We start from the raw sequence: 18074 nt of genomic DNA, 5'->3' as shown, positions 1-18074 counted from the left end.
ACACAAATAATGAGAGGCTCAATGAAACAGTGAAACCATGTTACACTGTGTTTAAAAGGGCTTCAATTGGGTTCATTACAAAATAAAGGTTTTTTTTTTTTTTTTTTTTTTTCCTTTTGCACACAGAGTATAATGTTTCATTAGTCACTGGTTGTATAAATACAAAAAGCTACTCTCTTCTGTTAATGGTTTGGCTGTTTTAAAACCCTGCTAAAAAATGAAATTTGAGTGGCATTTCGATCTCTAATGAATGCAGTATGCATTTTGGAATGGAATGATAAGTGATCATTTGTGAGAACTTCACCCTTTTATCTTTTACATCAAGGTTGATTTTACATTAGCTGTGATAATTTAATATAGTTCTAGCACAGAAGGGCCTTTCATGAGCTGAGACCATGTCTTTGACACTACCATAGCTGCCTAGGTCCTACTGATTCCTAACTTGATGGAGGTCTGAGCATTTTCCTGTGAAATCATCTGCTATATAGATGCTATCTTAATAGTTAGATTTTATTTTGGGGGTGTCACTAGAAGTTCATTATTTAAATGTTATCACATTTAATTGTGAACAGCACTAACATTTTGTGTTTTGAACACTGGAGGAGTTCTCCTCGCTCCTTTCCTAATTACACCTTTGCAAATTTCAGCATTAGAACTATAGATGGTAATATGAAACTGTTAGTTTGAAATTTCCTCTCAATGAAAGGCCTAAAAAAATTGATCATACAAATACTTATAAGATAAAACATTATGCTTATGAAACCTTAGACTGTGGAGATTCTGTTAGCAAAGAAAGTAGAATTTTTTATTAACAGGTTCAGCGATGAAAAAATTAATCCGTTAAATTGCTAGTCATAGTTATACTATTAATTCCTGGAAGCACAATAGGTTTTCTTTCTTTCTTTCTTTCTTTTTTTTTTTTTGCTTACATATAAAAATATTGAAATTATTCTCATGTTACTATTAATGTCATTCTACTTATTTAGAAAGGATGCTTACTTCCACATTAATGGTCTTAAAATATGCAGTCCCATTTCTGTTTTTACTATTTGGAGAACTCGAATCAAAAGAAAAATTTATTCATTCACCAAATAGATATTTAGCATTTATCCACTGAGTGTAAAGGCACTATAGGAGCAAAGGTGAATAGCACTCAAGAAGTTTAGGATTTAACATGGAAGTAAAGTTAAGCATTCAAATAATTATAATACAAAAAATAGAAGAGCAGTAGGAGAATGGCTATACAATGATGTAGATGTTTAGTCTATAAGAATGTGTTCCAAGTGTCTGGAATTACAAAAACAAACAAACAAAAAGTAACACAACACTCCTGGATTATTCATAAACAAATGACATATATCATAAGTGGAAGTACCCAGCACAGTAGCAGGTATAGATATACAATAAATTAGACTATTGTTATTATTATATTACTAGTAGACTTATGATATTAAGGACAATATCAATATAATACTATTGTATGAAACTTACCAAAGAGTCACATATAATGTACTGCCTATACTTTTCCCTGAATGATACCCAGAATATAAATTAGTTTATCCCTATTAAAGAACAGGAAAGTTAAAAAAATCTTTGTTAACTAAGCAATAAAAAAGATCTTACAAATTCAACAGTACAGCAAATTAGTAATAAAGAGAGAGCAGAATAAAAGTTATAATCACCCTTGTTTCTCTGATGCAACATCAACTTCAGAGGATTTAAATAAAATATACTCTTCCCAAGCCAAAACTATCTGGATTTGCATCTTACAGAACAGAGAATGTAGCAGATACCTATTTATCACACAAGAAATGGAGGAAGAGAATTATGAATGCCCTTAGACTAATCTTATTTTGTAGTGGAAACAATTCAAATTCTTAAATTAATTTGTCATTAACTGATTACAACAATATTATTTGAAAGCGTCAGAAACATATAGCACCTGGGAAATTTTGAGAAAATATCTATGGAGAGTGAGAAACAAAAATTACTACGTTCCCCCTAAATCCCGAACTTCCTTTTCAACTTTCCCAATGCCTTTTACCTCCCTTCACACTCGTGCTAAAGCAATTTGCAACCACTCTTCAAAATACAACAGAGATATTGAAATTCTTTAGTATCACCTCCAGCCTCAAAGGTCTCCTCAGGAATTGAGAATAAATTACAGTAATACAAGTAGAAAAAAAATGAGCAATTTATTTCTTCTTCTACCGGTAGCTACACTAACTATGGAAGGTGCAGATCGTAAAAGACAGTAACTGGGAGTTTTATTAGAACCTCTGTGGAGAACTCATTCCACTTAGGACCCAACTCAAGGTTGTCTCAGATAGTCATAACAGAGTTGACATGCACTATTCTAGATTTTTTTTAATGATATTTCCAATCTCTTTTCAAATTTACTGTTCCTATTACCATAGTAACACTTATATGAGATTTTAAATTGTTTGCCACTGCTCTAACTTATTCCACTACTTTATTTTCTACTTGTATGAATACACTCTTATAATAATATTTATCTCATTATCTTAACTCTCTCTATTCTTATTTTGAATGAAATTGGCCACTATGCACCTGTCCACATTTTTGAGAGGTTTTTTTTTGTATGTCTGTGTTTTGCTTTTCTAGCTAATTTCATCTTTATGACCATATAAAAACAAGTAAAATTCTCCATATCTAGTGTTATCATAGTAGAAAGTGAAATAGAATAAAAAGCTTGTTTATATTTCTGTAATGCCAATCAGTTTACTGACAGTTGCTGACTTGGTATTCCTAAAATATCACTAAATGTTATGATTGGTTTTGTCTATTGTTCATGTGTCTATTGAAATGAATACCGATGAAAAATGCAGTATTGCTTTTTGTTTGTTTGCTTCCAGGATAATTTACCTCAGATATAACACAAAAATTGAATAGGACTCATCATATTTTATTGTTAGTAACTAAGAACTATTAAAAAAAGAGTGGCTCAGATTTTTAATTTTAATAGTAAGAGAGAATATTACTACTAGAAATGTCTATGTGTTTTGGTCCAGTGAAAGGTATCAAGCTATTAAATATGCCTTTCCAGCTTTAAAGAATCGATAGAACTGCTACTTTTATTTAACTCTGCTTTTATTGTTAATAATAAATGTCAAAAATACTCAGAGACAGAAAGTTGTACACTCAGGTATTACCTACTGCTGCATCAAACCCAGCATCTAAGCTTTGTTGCTCATTTAGACATATATCTCCTTCAGACACTATAGGCAAATGCAGGTTCACTTTCCATACTGGGTGCTGATTCTCCATTTCAGTTGATTTGCTTATCATTGGAGAGAGCCAAATTGAAGCATGAAGGGTAGCCTCTCTTTCACTATAACGAACATTTCTAGGTCATTTATCATCTCTTTCAAATACTTAACTAATGTGCAAGATGTAAGTTCAGTTGTTTGGGGGTTATTAGTACCTGATCCTAAATTTAGTAAAATAATTAATACATGTATAGGTTAATGCAGTGGTAATTATTAAACAAATTATGGCTATCATAAAGTAATATCCTAAATTTGTCCTTAAATTTATTTTACCCTAGAATTAAGCAAATATGATTTTAATATACACTTTTTTAGTCAAATAGCATACTTTTCACATATTCATGTTATTCTTATTAATGATTTGAAAACTATTGAGGACTTTCATCACATTAAAATGAAAAATGTACTCCTGTGCTTCAAATAAATATGTAGCTAGACTAAAAGGTCGTTAATCACATGTACGATTATCCAGCAATGAAACATTTAGAAACATCGAGAAGCTACATTATTATTTTTTTTTTGGGGGGGGGTTGGTTTTATTGTTAGAAAAGGCAATACAGATCAGAATGGAACCAAGACAGTAATCTTTAAGCTCAGACAGTAATCTTTAAGTGGGTGGAGACTGGGAAAAAGAAGCTTGAATTATGGACAGATGTACAGCCCAGCAAACATTAAAAAGGAATTCGCTAAAATCTGTTCCCTCCCGTGGAAACAGACCTACCAGTTGGTAAATTAATTCTGTGTACTCATAATGAGTATTTTTTCCTTTGGAGAAGCTTTCTTTAGAAGCATAAATGGAAAACTATACAGTGTAGGAAGAAAAGGAGAGAAAAGACATCCATATGGAGCGACAAACAGTGCGCTAACGGAAAAGCCCTATGGCTGCTGCTCTCATCTCCAGTTTAGAGTTTCCAGTCAGTAAACTAGTTGGATGAGTCTTAAACAGTAACTTCTTTAATCGCTGAGATAAAACATATCATTTCTGAACATGAATAAGCAAGTTTAGCTGTGATGCCTGTGGGAAAAGCATCCCTCTGACTGGACGAATATGCTGCTGCTCTGCAGAAAGAAGTGGCATGGAATAAAATAGTGGAGACAAGAGCACTGTTTTCATTACAAAACATTATAAAAGGTATATATGTGCAGTCATACTCCAGAGTTTAGGCGTAATTCCATCTCTTTGTTTTAAGATGAACATGAAGTAGATAAATTAAGGTTTCACCTTTCAGAGTAAAATTTTTGTTCAGAGATGATATCACTGTGAAATAAATGTTTCTGTGGTACCCAGATGGACCAATGACTAAAATGTCCACAAGAAAAACTCTCATTCCTGTCTGAATTCAGGAAAGAGTCCACCACTTTTTCACTATTTATATATAACCTTTTCTATCAGTAGCAGTAAGGCAAACAGAAAGATAGAACCTCTGTCACTCAGGCTTTCTAGATTGTTTTATGTACAAATAAGGCTATATTGTAGCTTTACAAAAATGTACAGAGTTCTTCTTTCCAAGTGTATATGCATTCATTCTTTAGAGAATTGGAGAATATACAACGGCCCATGGGGGAAAAAATTGACATCTGTTTACAGAAGCAATGGTATGACTAACTGGAAGATAAGGTTTTTACATAAAACTTGCTTTGTAGCTTCTTATAATGTCGTTTTCGCAAACATTGTAACAATATATCATGGACTTGTTCTAGAATTGAAGATTTATTTTTGATTCTTCTCCAGCCTTCTACTCAATTAATCGGAGAATGCTGCTGACACTATTTCCAAATCATGCTCTCAGTATATCACCTTCTCCCTACCATCCTCTCTGGTCTAGACTATTGAAACATTGTTTAGTGGGCTCCCTGCTTCCAAGTTCCCACCTCTCCAATCTCTTTCTCACACAGCTACAATATATACATATTTTAAGTTCATATTTCATGACTTGAACTCATTTAAATTTCTCCAAACAAATTTCAAATCCTTATTATCCTAGCTTACCAAACTTGGCATAATATGCTACCACCTACATCTGTGATATATCATACTCCATTCAACCACTTCTGTTTCCCTGGTTCACTTTTAACTCCTCTAAGACACCAAACTCATTCTCTTTAGAAAGCATCCAGAAAGTACAAGGAATGCAGTAATGAATGCTGGTATTTGCAAGAATGATTTCTTATCATTGATATCTCAGAGAGACCTTTTTTGTCCACTCCAATCTAAAGCAACCGCCAATCATGTATCACTTTAATTCCTGCAGGAAAGTTATTATTATTGGTATTGTTTATTTGTACATTTGATTTTATATATGTATATGTGTATATGTATATGCATGTACATATATGTATGTGTATATCTATGTATGTGTACATATATTCATGAATTTATGTGCATATATTGCATATGTATATGTATCTGTACATATTAATATATTCTTTGTCCACCTAGTAGATTATGCTTTCCTTGAAAGCAGAGATATTAATTATCTTATCTCTGTATCTCTAGCTGTTACAACAGTGCCTTCTAAATCATAGGCAATCAATAAAAATTTCTTTAATGCTTAAATTTCTTTGTCTCTGTCTCTGTCTCTCCCTCATTTTTCAACAGAAGAAACTTTAATAAAATAGCATATGTATGTATGTTTACATACATATATACATGCACATACACCCATATCCATGTACACACACACACATGTGTGTGTGTGTGTGTGTGTGTGTGTGTGTGTGTGTGTGTGTGGATGGGTGTATATGTTTGTATGTGTAAACACTGTCCTAACTTCTGAGCAAAATCAGAGTAATCGATATTCATTCCTTGATCACCAAAATCAGGACCTTTAACTTTCATCTCGTATTGGAAAGTGAGATCTATTTATTTGGCAATCCATAGTAAATGGTTATCTGTATAAGAAGTAAGCACTGAACAATGTGATTAACTGTGTATAGAAGAATTAATATATGTAATGAAAATCTTTGAAATTAAGAGACTTATGCAATTGACTTCACATGTCTGTTCATCATTTTTTCAAAATTCTGTGACTATTACTAACTGAAAATGTGTTCATTTTTTGGAAATCTATATCATCTCTTATAAAGATTTATATCTGGACAAATATAAAACTTCTCTGAGATAGCCTGAAATTCACCTCACAATGCTATACTACATAATACTTTAGTATTTCAGGAAATGTTTCTTGAGTATTTAATATATACAAAGTGCTAGGTCAGGCACTGTGGATCCTGTAATAAATTAATACTCTCCGTTATGCCTGGACTTCTTAGTAAAAATAAAACAGTGCAATGTTTTCATGCACAAATTTCACTCTGCTGCAACTTCAGATGTTTTCATGATCTCCCATTTATTCTAATATTCCAGGAGACATATCCAGGAGAATATAAAATTCCACAATTAGAAATATATTAGTAAAATGTTTACTTTCTTATTGAGACCATAGTTTAAATGTAAATAATTTGGGAAGGTTATCAATTTGTATCATTAAATCCCATGCAGAAATCCATTTTTTTTAAATAAGCCTTTCTAAGGTTAAGAAAGAACTTGCTCTGCATGAGGTCTCTGAGCATTAGGAGTACAGGTGACAGTAAGAGATATTAAAAGTGAAGCTCAATAGGTATTTCTTCACAATTCTGCTTAACATTGTTCTTAGTGTTTATTAGTAATTATTTTCTATGGGTACATCAAAGTGATTCTCTTTATTAATATGCAAACCCAAAAAGTGCTTGCAAATGGCCATTGTTGGTCTTGTTAAACTACAGAATAACAATTTTATAATACTTATCTTTAAAATATTTACACATTCTCCTTTAATTTTTATTTAAATGAGCTTTATATTACAATACTAATATTTTATTGGAATGCATTTTACTAGCTTTATTAACTGTTGGACAACAAAATGTATGTGAAAATTAGAATTCACTAAAATTAGTGCCATGTAATAACTTCCATTTTAATAAGAACATTTTTCAACTTGTATGTCTATAGTAACATAGTGCAGAAGCACAATTTATTTAAGCCCTAAGGATATTTAGTTCAGAATTCTGGAACCCACTGTTACTCTTTTTCTCTTCTCTCTCTCTCTCTCTCTCATTCTCTTTCTCTCTTGAATTTGTGTATTAAATAAAAAGAATCAAGACAAAAATTAAAAAATATTTTTTCTAAGTTCCATGGTGAGAAACTTGTATAGAAACATAAATACATAACCTAGTTTGTGTTAAGGAATTTTTTTTCACAATAGAAAATAAATGAAAAAAATAAGGTTGAGCAGAGAAAGTGTGAAATTATAACCATAAATAAAACATATTTAAATACAGATGGCTTAATAAGAATAGTAATTTTTATCTCCCAAAAAAGTTCACTAACATTAACATTTCTTATTATTGCATTTATATTATCATTAACCATTTTCAAGCACACATGGGATTATCTTGAAGTTAAGAGAGTTATATGATTTACAATATGAAACATCATATGAGTTTACTTCATTTTATTTTAAAAATATGAACCAACACCTTTAAGGACTCTATGCACCTCTAAAAGTCATATGCAAAAATGTTTGCATTTGCAAGTTTCTTGAGTGAAAGTGTTTTGCTTTTATAATATCAACTCTGAATCATTACTAAGAACCTGGTCCAAAAGGCAAAAGTTTTATGCAATTTGAATAGAAACCAGGAATATTGCTCAGTCATAAGAAGAAAAGATTAAATACTGCCACTTGTGACTACATGGATAGATCTTGAGATAATCATGCTAAGCAAAATAACTCAGATAGAAAAAGTTGAAAACCACATGATATCACTCATATGTAGGTTATGAAACTGAAAGCAACAAACAAACATAACAAACTAACAGAGACTCATGTACATGGACTGTGGATTCGTGATTACCAGTTTGGGGAGCAGGGAAGAAGATAGGGGTAAAAAGGTCAAATATTTGGTGATAGAAGGAACCTAATTTTGGGTGGTGAACACACAATGAAGTATATATACAACATACTGTTGAATTGTACACTTGAAACTTATTTGAATTTATTAATCGATGTCACCCCAAAATTTTTAATAAAAAGAAAAAAATCTGGTCAAAAGCATTTTATAAATGGTCAGGTCTAAACTCTTCATTTTTTAGAAAAGAAAATATAGATGGGTAAAGGTTAAACTATATGTAAAATGTCTCTCAGCTATATTATCACATAACCTAGATGAAAAATCCAAATATCTGGATTTCTCAATCAGTGTTTTTTTATATTATACTTCCTTTGTGTATATTCACATTTAAATTTTTCCTTTAATGGTTGATAGCACTATTTTCCCATAGGAAACAGACATCCTCGCAAAAGTTAAGGTATTTTACCAAATGATCCGATTTATTTTGATAAAGTACTTTTAGGAGAGAGCTGAAGGTATTGAAGTGGGTGGAGCTAAATAATGTGAGATCATCTACTTCAAAGACATTTTTTTCCTACTTTAAATTTCACTTTACTTTTGTCAGTTTGGAATGTAAGGGAGTATTTTAAAAGAAAAAAATGCATGCATTTTTTTTCAAATAACAGACTGATTTTATTCATAAACTTTTCTTGTAATTGCATAGGACTGTTGGTTACCGCCTACAGTTTAAAATTGCAGTACTTTTCATTTTTCAAGAATAGCTTTTTTTTTTTTTTTATTGTATAAAGATTCCATTTAGTATGTGAAGCCAGTGGAAACTATCAGAGGGATGAAAAGAGACTTATTCAAATCTAATTTTTTAAAAGAGTTCCTTTTTATGAAGCAGATGAGGTTACCATGTGACTCTCGAGGAGGAGGCATGCACTGGAGAGTTGAGGCCTTGTCAACCCGGTGGTTGTCATTTAAGTAAGAGCTTTGGTGCTGTTCTCTATTCTTATGCTATAATCCAAATAGGCTGCTACATGTAGGTGAACATAATGGGAACAGATAAACGTCCTTCTCTGCACAGGCAAAAAAGCAAATACAGGAAACTTTTTTCTCTTACAATTGCTTCCAATGGCAGTGCAATTACCAGTAAAAAGGTTAAAGATGCCCTATTATTTTTAAGGCTAGGAAATGTGAATAGCTTCTATCAAAAAGACACTTCTTACCTTAATACTTCTAATATACGTTGAGCTCTGACCCTCTGTGTCTCCACTAATAATCCTTGGTTTGGATTCACTCTTGATTACCCTGGGACCACCCTGGGGAGTTATTGACATAAAGCAGAAAGGAAGCAGACATATAGAGTCCAGACTAAATGGCATTTTTTCTCCCTATTGAACAGTAGTCCTTGGAGAGAAATAAGTGCTTAAGCTTCTGGAACTCCTTAGACTCAATTTTGCTTCAAAAATCCATTCCGAATGGGCCAGAATGCCATTTTTAAAAAGAGAAACTGCCAGAAAACCAAACAGGTTGACAAGTTAGAAATTATTGTGCACTATATTTGTAGAGAACAGAACATACCTTTAACCTGAAAAGCTCGTTATTGGAAAAAAGGTGCTGTACCATTCTTCAATTTATTGTATACAGTGCTTGTTGGAACTGATTTCATTTTGACAAGGTTATACAGGATCTGTCGTGCTCTAATAAGCTCCAGTAACAAAATGTAGTTGCATTTTTTGAATTCCTTCATTAGGATGTGAAAAAAGGAGCGCTTTTGTATTATTTTGAATTGGATGTTATGATTTAGAGCTCTAACACTTTTAAAATCATTGGAAAACTGCCTTCAGAATATAAGATACTTCAGTATGACACATTTTAATTTTTTTAATAATTACTTAGACTTGAAGATTCTTATCTAGACTTCCTAAAAATTATCTCATACATGGTAAAAGGAAGAGGGAGAAGCAATTTTTGCAGAAATTAATTATATGTAAAGTTCAGTTACCGATTCATGTTATTAAAAATTATAACATGAATCTTCCCTATTTATTGACATTATTGTCATTACCACCAGGAGAAGCATTATATTTAAAGCTCATTATTTATAAGGTCAAATTCAAAACATAGAACTTGATACCCAAAAAAGCACAGAAGTATGTCATGGAGTTTATGTTCTCTGTTATCATCTTGGTGATCCATGGAAAAAAAGGAAGTAATCCTTGTTAAGAGCCAAATGAATGTTATAGCCTCCCAGTTTTCAATCACTGATTTCTTGAAGAGCTTTGATGTGTGTTCAGTGCATGGCGAACTTAATTATTAAGAAAAAAATAGTAATGTATATTAATTGATTATGTAAATTAGAGAAAATTTTAAAATATTATGATACTATCACACATGTATTTTGCAATGGTTTTCCACTAAAGGAAGAAGAGAGAGATGTGGAGCTAGTGAGAGACACGTAATTCTGCGTATGAGGTACTTCTAGTGTTGCATCATGATCATAAGCATCATTGTCATGGGAGGTATTGGTAACAATGTGAAGGAAGCCATAGATAAACTCAAAGAGCATGATGTGTATTCAGAGAAAAGGAAAATCAGTTGAGACTTAGTTGGTCAAGGATGTCCACAGAGCAGGTGGGAATCAGGCTGAAATTTGAGAGTAGCATTTTACTAGGTACATCAAGAAATGGAGGCTGTTCTAAGATGGAGATTGGGTAATACCGAAGGGTAGAGTCAGAATAGATTCTCCCTATAGGAAAGTGATATTAAAAAAAAAAAAAGAAGAAGAAGAAGAAGAAGTTGATTTATAAAGACTGAGCTTACAATATTTTGGAGCAAGAGATACATAAATGTTATGGTGATATAATATATAATAAGCATGTGTGGGGATATGCAAAGTGTTGGAAAGTGCATTGAAGGGGAAGCTATTAACTCTATAGTATTGGGAGACACTTTACGAATGAGATTTAAACTGGACTTGAAGGATAGACAAGAAAGAGAAAAATAATGTGAAACAAGATGTGGTTCTAGGAACATGGAGGCAATGAGAACAGAAAGAGTTGAGTCTAGAGCTTGGGGAAAGCACTTGCGTCAAGGTCAGATGTTTTCCTGTGGGCTGGGCTTTGACTTCTTTGTTCACATTAACCTGGCACTATAAGAAATAAAGAAAAAAGTCAAGCATATATGCTCTGAGGAACTCTAACCCCTGTTCCAGAAATCTAACATTGTGGTACCTCAGAAAAATGGTGAGTGCAGTTTGGAGTTCATATCAGAGTCATGCACATTGAGCAGGAGAGATGATAGAATGATGGGTTTATCAAAGTTTAGCCATAGTTTCTGGACACAGATTTTAGTATCCTAATTCAACTGTATTGTTGCATGAGCTGAGACTGTGCTTCGAATGATTAGGTTCTTATAAAACAAATTCACATTATTTATAATGCATTTATTTGCATATATTAACATGACATTCACTCATATGAATAACTTTTGCAGCCTCCTTAGACTTTGCACTAGTATGCAATTGTGCAAGTCACTAAATTTGAGATTCTGTCTGACATTATTGAAATACTCCTGAATTTTCCTTTTACGTGAGAACAGGATTTTATATGTTATAAGTGAAATGAAAGTATAATTTATTATAATTCGCACTTCTTTTATAGGTAAAATTATAAGCAAATATTTTTGTCTTGAAACCTTTACTTTCTCAGTTTTCTATCAATAAAATGCTCATGTTTTTCCTTTAAAGGAAATCCCTGAATTACTGTGAATATATATTTTTTTCAATAATGAAACATAGGTCCCTGAGAATTTATCTCGCTATCCCATTTAAACCATAAAGTTATTTTAGCAAGTTTTATCCATTTTAATATGTACTGAAAAAGTAGTCCTCTAAGATTCATTTTTCTACCAAAAGAATAAAACAGAATCGCAATTTCAGAGAAATTGTTATTATACAAGTATATACATTGTGATCAAAATTTTAACAATTTAAAACTATTGTTATATAGCAGTCAAACAATTTCTTATTAATTAGATACCGAACTTCTTTGTAACCAACTTTTTTTCAGGGACATACTGTCCAAGAAAAATTCAAGCCTCTCTTTTGTATTGCAGAAGTCAGAGATGAAGTACCATAAAGTGAATTGAACAGATTTAGTAAATTAATGTCGAACAAGGATTTAGTTATTTTTATAGTGTGTTTGCGTGTGTATAATTCTTCTGCATATGAATCCATGCATTATTATTCTTGAGAAAAATAAAAATGGACGTCTTAGAAAGAGAAAAAAGACCTGCATTTTCTATCCTGCATTTGATTGAATTTTCTTTGTATTAACAGTATAATAGTTTTTAAAATGTATAGGATTCTAGATATGTCAAAAATGAGGCAAGTTATTAGTATTAGTGTATCCAATTTCATACATTCTTATAAAAATATAGCTCTACATTTTTACAATCAATATCTAAATAAAAAGCCAGAAGTAAATACCTAAAACCAGGACCTTTTAAACAATTACCGATAATACCAAATGTTGATACTTGCTTATAAGAGTGAAAACTAGAGAGATAAGTATTTGGACTTAGGAAGACTGTACAATCGTTTACCAATTTTTGCTTTGAGAAGAGTTACAATCAGGACATTAAAATAAATAATCTTGAGATGGAAGTGTTAGAGATACCTTCAATATACTAATTAAATAAAATATTCACTCTGTAATATACACACATATAACATACACACACACCTATGTATGTAATTTTAGAGACAAAAAGAGTCTATCTCAAAGCTGTCTCAACCATTAAGTGGGGGATAATAATAGATAACTCAGAAATTTGTTATGATAATTTATGACAGATCACAATAAGATCTGTTTAATGAGCCATCCTGGTCTTTCATCCTTTCTCCAATAGTTTCAGATTAAGTGAAAATGGCTAACATCATAAGGAGACATGGAGGATATGAATACCAACACAAGCTCACACTGCTTTCAAAGTAGCAGGATGATGGGCAAAGATTTATTTTGTTAGCAAGGAAATTTATTGAAGGAAGAAGTTGTAGGTGGTTGTCTTGATATTTTATCCTTCAGAAAATAACAATCACCTGTCTATCAAAGACAGAAAAAAAGTTTAAGCAGAAGTAATGAAATCTTTTAGTTTTGTATTAACTAGTTGATCCTGACCAAAAAAAAAGGACTTTTCTAGATCTCTTAAAATATGTTACAGGTTTATAATGCTATGAATGAATTCATTTCGTAAATATTTACTGATGTTCTAAATTGTGCTAGGGTCTCAACAATAAAGTAGGCAGAGTTCTTCCCTTCAAGGATTAATAGTCAAGTGGAGGAGACTGACAACTATTCATTCAGAGCATTTAGAAAGTTTAGGTAGAAGAAGAGTATCATACAATTTTCTTGCTCTTTTTGAAAATTCATACTAATTCAAACCAATCTTACATTATTGAATTTTGATTGATTCTAATTAATCTTCTGGTGTTGAATATTTAGATTATTTCAAATTTGGTATTTCATAATAGAGTTGAAATAACTGAATGAATATCAATATACAGTAAAAAGAAAAGAAAAAAGAATGAAGATCTAAAACATTTAAAAAAATAAAAATATTCAAAATGTTTTAGAACATCTAGGATGAAATAAAGTTAGTAGTGATTAAAAACATGGAACAGTGACTGGGAAAGATTTCTTATACAGGTCATTTTCTTGATCCAATATTGGCCAAGATGCTCTGCATCAAATTGCTTTCAGCCAATTTGCTTTTAGGTACATATGAAGTCAAGAGGGGAGGATGAGAGGTTGATGAGCAGATAAGCAGGAGCCAGACTGAGTCAATAATAATTTGTAATGTTATCTCATCTATCTGGACACTTTAAAATATGATAGGGCAGTTCTCTTAAAGTAGATTAACAATCATTAAAACAACATGTCGTTTTTTAGTTCATAGAAAATTAGCTTAGGGCGGGGAACATATATTCCATGCATTTTCACAATTATAGAAAATAAGGATATTATTTGGTTTATACAAGAATGCTCATAGTACCTGATAATATGTAGACTCTCTAGAAAACAAACTAAGATTTTTTATTGCACATCTTTGTTGATATGGAAAAAGAAAAGGGATCCAAATTATAACTTTTTTGGCTAAACTAAAAACAAACACCCAAACCTATTATTTGTATTCCATTTTTTTAAGAATCAAACAATTTTGAAAAGCTGCTTTTCGGATCCAGTGGAATCATTCTAACCCATTGTCTGATAGCAAATAATCTAATATTTTATAATCTATAATTGGTTTGGTAATATCAGGTTATTTACATGGAGGTTTAAAGGACTAATATTATTATTTGTTCTTATATTTGAAGACCTGGAAGATATTTCTCTTTGAATTAATTAAATACATATATTTTGAGATCCTAATGAGCAAATTATTTCACTAACAGATGAAGAATGTATTATTTTCTATTTTTAGATACGTGCAAAAATTAAAATTTTACATTTTTTTAAAATTTAGAAATCATGTTTTATTTACCTCCAGCCTGAAAACTATTTAGGAAAGCTTACCATGAAAATAGAAAGATATTATAAAATTAGTAAACAAGAAGTGTATATGCAAATATACATAATATTTATTCATTTATAATGTTGTTAAAGTCAGTTCTACTTTATGATCACGGTAATCACACTCCAGGCAATACCCATTTTCCCTTTGATTAATGTAGCACCGTTGAGTTTTCAGAAGGTTATTTTCTTAATTTGACTAGCCAGGAAGCATTTTCCCTGTTGAAAAACAGGTGTAAACATCAATACCCAAGATAAGACAGTGATCTCATGCTGTTTGCTATGTCTCCAGTGTAGAGAATGTAGCAGATTAAAATCTGAGGATTGAGTAGGGCTATTTATCAAAAATAAAGAACTAGAAAAATTTTGGTGTGACTCAAAAACTAATTGAGAAAATGACAGGAAGCCTTTTAATAGCAAAATAATCTGTCAAACATCCTGAATATATTGGAGTTGTGTGGCAAACATGTAAAATCAAACCCTGGAACAGTAATTACAGGTAATTTGTGAACTGTTTCTAATTTCCTCACTGTGTAAATTATAAGCCTATCCACTTGAGACAAGATTTGACTCTGAGGATCTTATTGAGGTTCTCACAGCTTGACCCTGTCTATATTGTTTCCGTGTTCTCTATATTGCTTTTCAAATTATCAGCTGGTTTTGAGTGAAAGGACAGATGATTTTAAACGCTAAGCTATTCTTTTTATTTATTATATTCTCTGTATTGGAATCTACTGTTAACTTTTGCAACTTTTATTAATTATGGATTAAGGGTTAAATGTTATGGTTCAAGTCTATGTTCAATAACCTCTCCTAGGTATGCCAGATAAAACAAATCACAAACCTTTCAGAATATTGGGTTTCACCCTAGTTGACTCAATACTTGTGAAAGAATCCTAGGTACTGCAAAATTGTTAGAAGGCGTTCTCAGCTAATCAGGGTAAGAATTGCAAGATTCTAAGCTATATATTAACATCATTTGTGAGAAAAGGAAAAGCAAAATAATAACAATAATAATAATAATAATAATAATAATAATAATTGGCTTCTTTTTTTGTTTGTTTCTAAAGATTGCTCTCATCCTATTTCCTTTCATTAAGTTTTCTTAAAAGAAAAAATTAAAAAAAACATTTAACATGCATATACTCATCCATCGTTAACATGTCTTTAATCTTATATGGTGGTGTTATTTGTGTTTATTTCTGTTGTGTGGTTTCTTTGTTTACTTCTTTGACAAAGCATGTCAGTTTTTCTTTTACCTGTCTGTATTTTGCTACTGCATGTCAAACTTTTTAAAAGACTCAGTGAACAAATGAATTCTTGTCATTTTAAATTTCACTCTAAATATTGTGAACAATATATTTGTTCTCAATCATTGCTCCAAGTTTTTGCTTTGTGTAAGAGCAAGAAAAAGAAGTGGACAAAAATGACAAGAACTGTTGGTACAGCCAGCTTTGTACCTGATTATCTATTTGAGCCTGTTGAAGTTAAACCTAAATAAGATGTATGTATTTATAATTTGAATCATTTGTGTTTCTCTTTTGTTTGCATGATATGATTTTGTTTTATATTTTTTTTCCACTCACCAGATGTTCCCAACACTTTGCTTCCCACTACTATCATCCCCTCCCTTACCACTGCAACAGTCACAACCACTGTAGCCATAACAACCAGCCCAACCACATCTGCAACAACCACCAGCATAAGAGGTACAGTATGTTTCTTTGTTATGGCCTGGAAAACACATTAAATGGATCTTTAAAGGTTTTTTTTCAAAAGGGTAGAAAAATTGAGATCCAATTTGACTTAATCATAGGAAGTAATTAAATCACCTAAATTATTGATTAGGGTTATTAGAATAGAATGAGACAAAACACTAAATTAAAAAAAAATTAGAGTTATTTAGACTGTAATGAAAATATTCCAGAATACAGATTAAAAATAGTTGGAGCTCTACAACATTGAGCAAATTTAAAATGTGAACATGGGACACTGTTTTGTAATGTAAACAAAGAAATCAGATGTTCAAGGATGCAGAAATAGATTTTGCTTTTTTAACATCCTAGGCTAATATTAACAACTTGTTATTTCTCTGCAATGAGATAAAAATACCAATAGTGTTAAATTTATTATAAAATTTACTTAATCCAATTGGTCTTTATAAACTATATAAAAACATAGAACTTTTAAGTAAATTTTCAACATGTTATTCTAAAGTGATTGCTGAGTGGATCCACTTATTCTACTAACAAAATGTTTTAAAAGCAAATGTTCTGGAGGTGTCCAGATAATAAAAATCGATATTTGGCTCCATGAGTAATTTCTGGTGTCAGTTTATCATTAATAAATATTTTTGTCTTAAGGACGCGACCTTAAAGAAATCAAAGTAATCCTTAAGGGCAAAAAAACTAATGATGTTATGGTTCAGAAATATAACAAAGTATCCCTGAGAAGTCATTAAGTGTTTAGTAGATGATGAAGAAATAAGTTTTTTGAGCACATTGTAGAAAAAAACATTTTAAACTTTATTTTTGCATAAGCAATGTTCAGAGAGAATTTGTCCTATTTAAGTGTGTCTTTTTCTACATCTTATTCTTGTTTGTGTCATGTTGGCTATACTAATATGTGTTAAAATTAACAGTGTAACTCAAAATCATGGAGACTTTACGTGAATATATATGTGATTAAAATTGTATAGAGGACAGTCTTAGAATTATTTTCCTTTACTTGCAAAGGTGCAATTAAACTGTTTTTCTTAAAATTTGTATTAATTCTCAATATAAGTTGAGTTGCTTTCACTTAATGGTTATCAGTATTTTTTGTGTTTTCAAAAAAATTTATATCTGATAATTATTAAATTTTAATAATCATGTCAACTCTATTATACAATATACAAAATTGATAGCTAAAGTTTGATGATAGAGCAATAAAAATTTCTCAAAAATATCTAGGTTTATTTTAGGATTACTAAACAAATTATATTCGATCTAAATGTACATGTGAAAAAAAGTTTAAAGATCTTTCTCAAAATAATTTATATAAATATGGGAGGAAAATAATAAAGATGAAGAATGACGTAAATAATGCTGGTGATGTATGAAATGCAAGATATCTAAAGTTCTACCTTCTTTTGATTTATTGTTTTTCAAAGATTCAAATAAAATGTAATGATTGCATACTAACAAAATCTCTATAATAATATTAAGTTCTAACTGGACAAAAAAAATCACAGCTAGAAAATGAGGGAGACATATCAATTTAATATTTTAAAGACCTACTTATAGCCTAATAATCAATTATTTTTTTCTTCAAAATATTTATTGAGTGCCTGCTAATA

General features: G+C 31.0%; 1 protein-coding gene across 1 annotated transcript in view; it reads left to right on the top strand.

The window, feature by feature from the left end:
• Window positions 1-18074, top strand: part of CADM2 (cell adhesion molecule 2) — a 992109-nt gene that overhangs the window by 905093 nt on the left and 68942 nt on the right. Inside the window, exon 8 of the mRNA XM_011356419.1 lies at window positions 16327-16446. Coding sequence (XP_011354721.1) covers window positions 16327-16446 — 120 coding nt within the window. The remainder of the gene's footprint in view (window positions 1-16326; window positions 16447-18074) is intronic.

The sequence above is a fragment of the Pteropus vampyrus genome, unplaced genomic scaffold (genome assembly GCF_000151845.1).
Source record: "Pteropus vampyrus isolate Shadow unplaced genomic scaffold, Pvam_2.0 Scaffold26, whole genome shotgun sequence".
In the NCBI taxonomy this organism is placed as follows: Eukaryota; Metazoa; Chordata; class Mammalia; order Chiroptera; family Pteropodidae; genus Pteropus; species Pteropus vampyrus.
The sequence above is the reverse complement of the archived record's forward strand: the minus strand, read 5'-3'. Positions and strand labels throughout refer to the sequence as shown.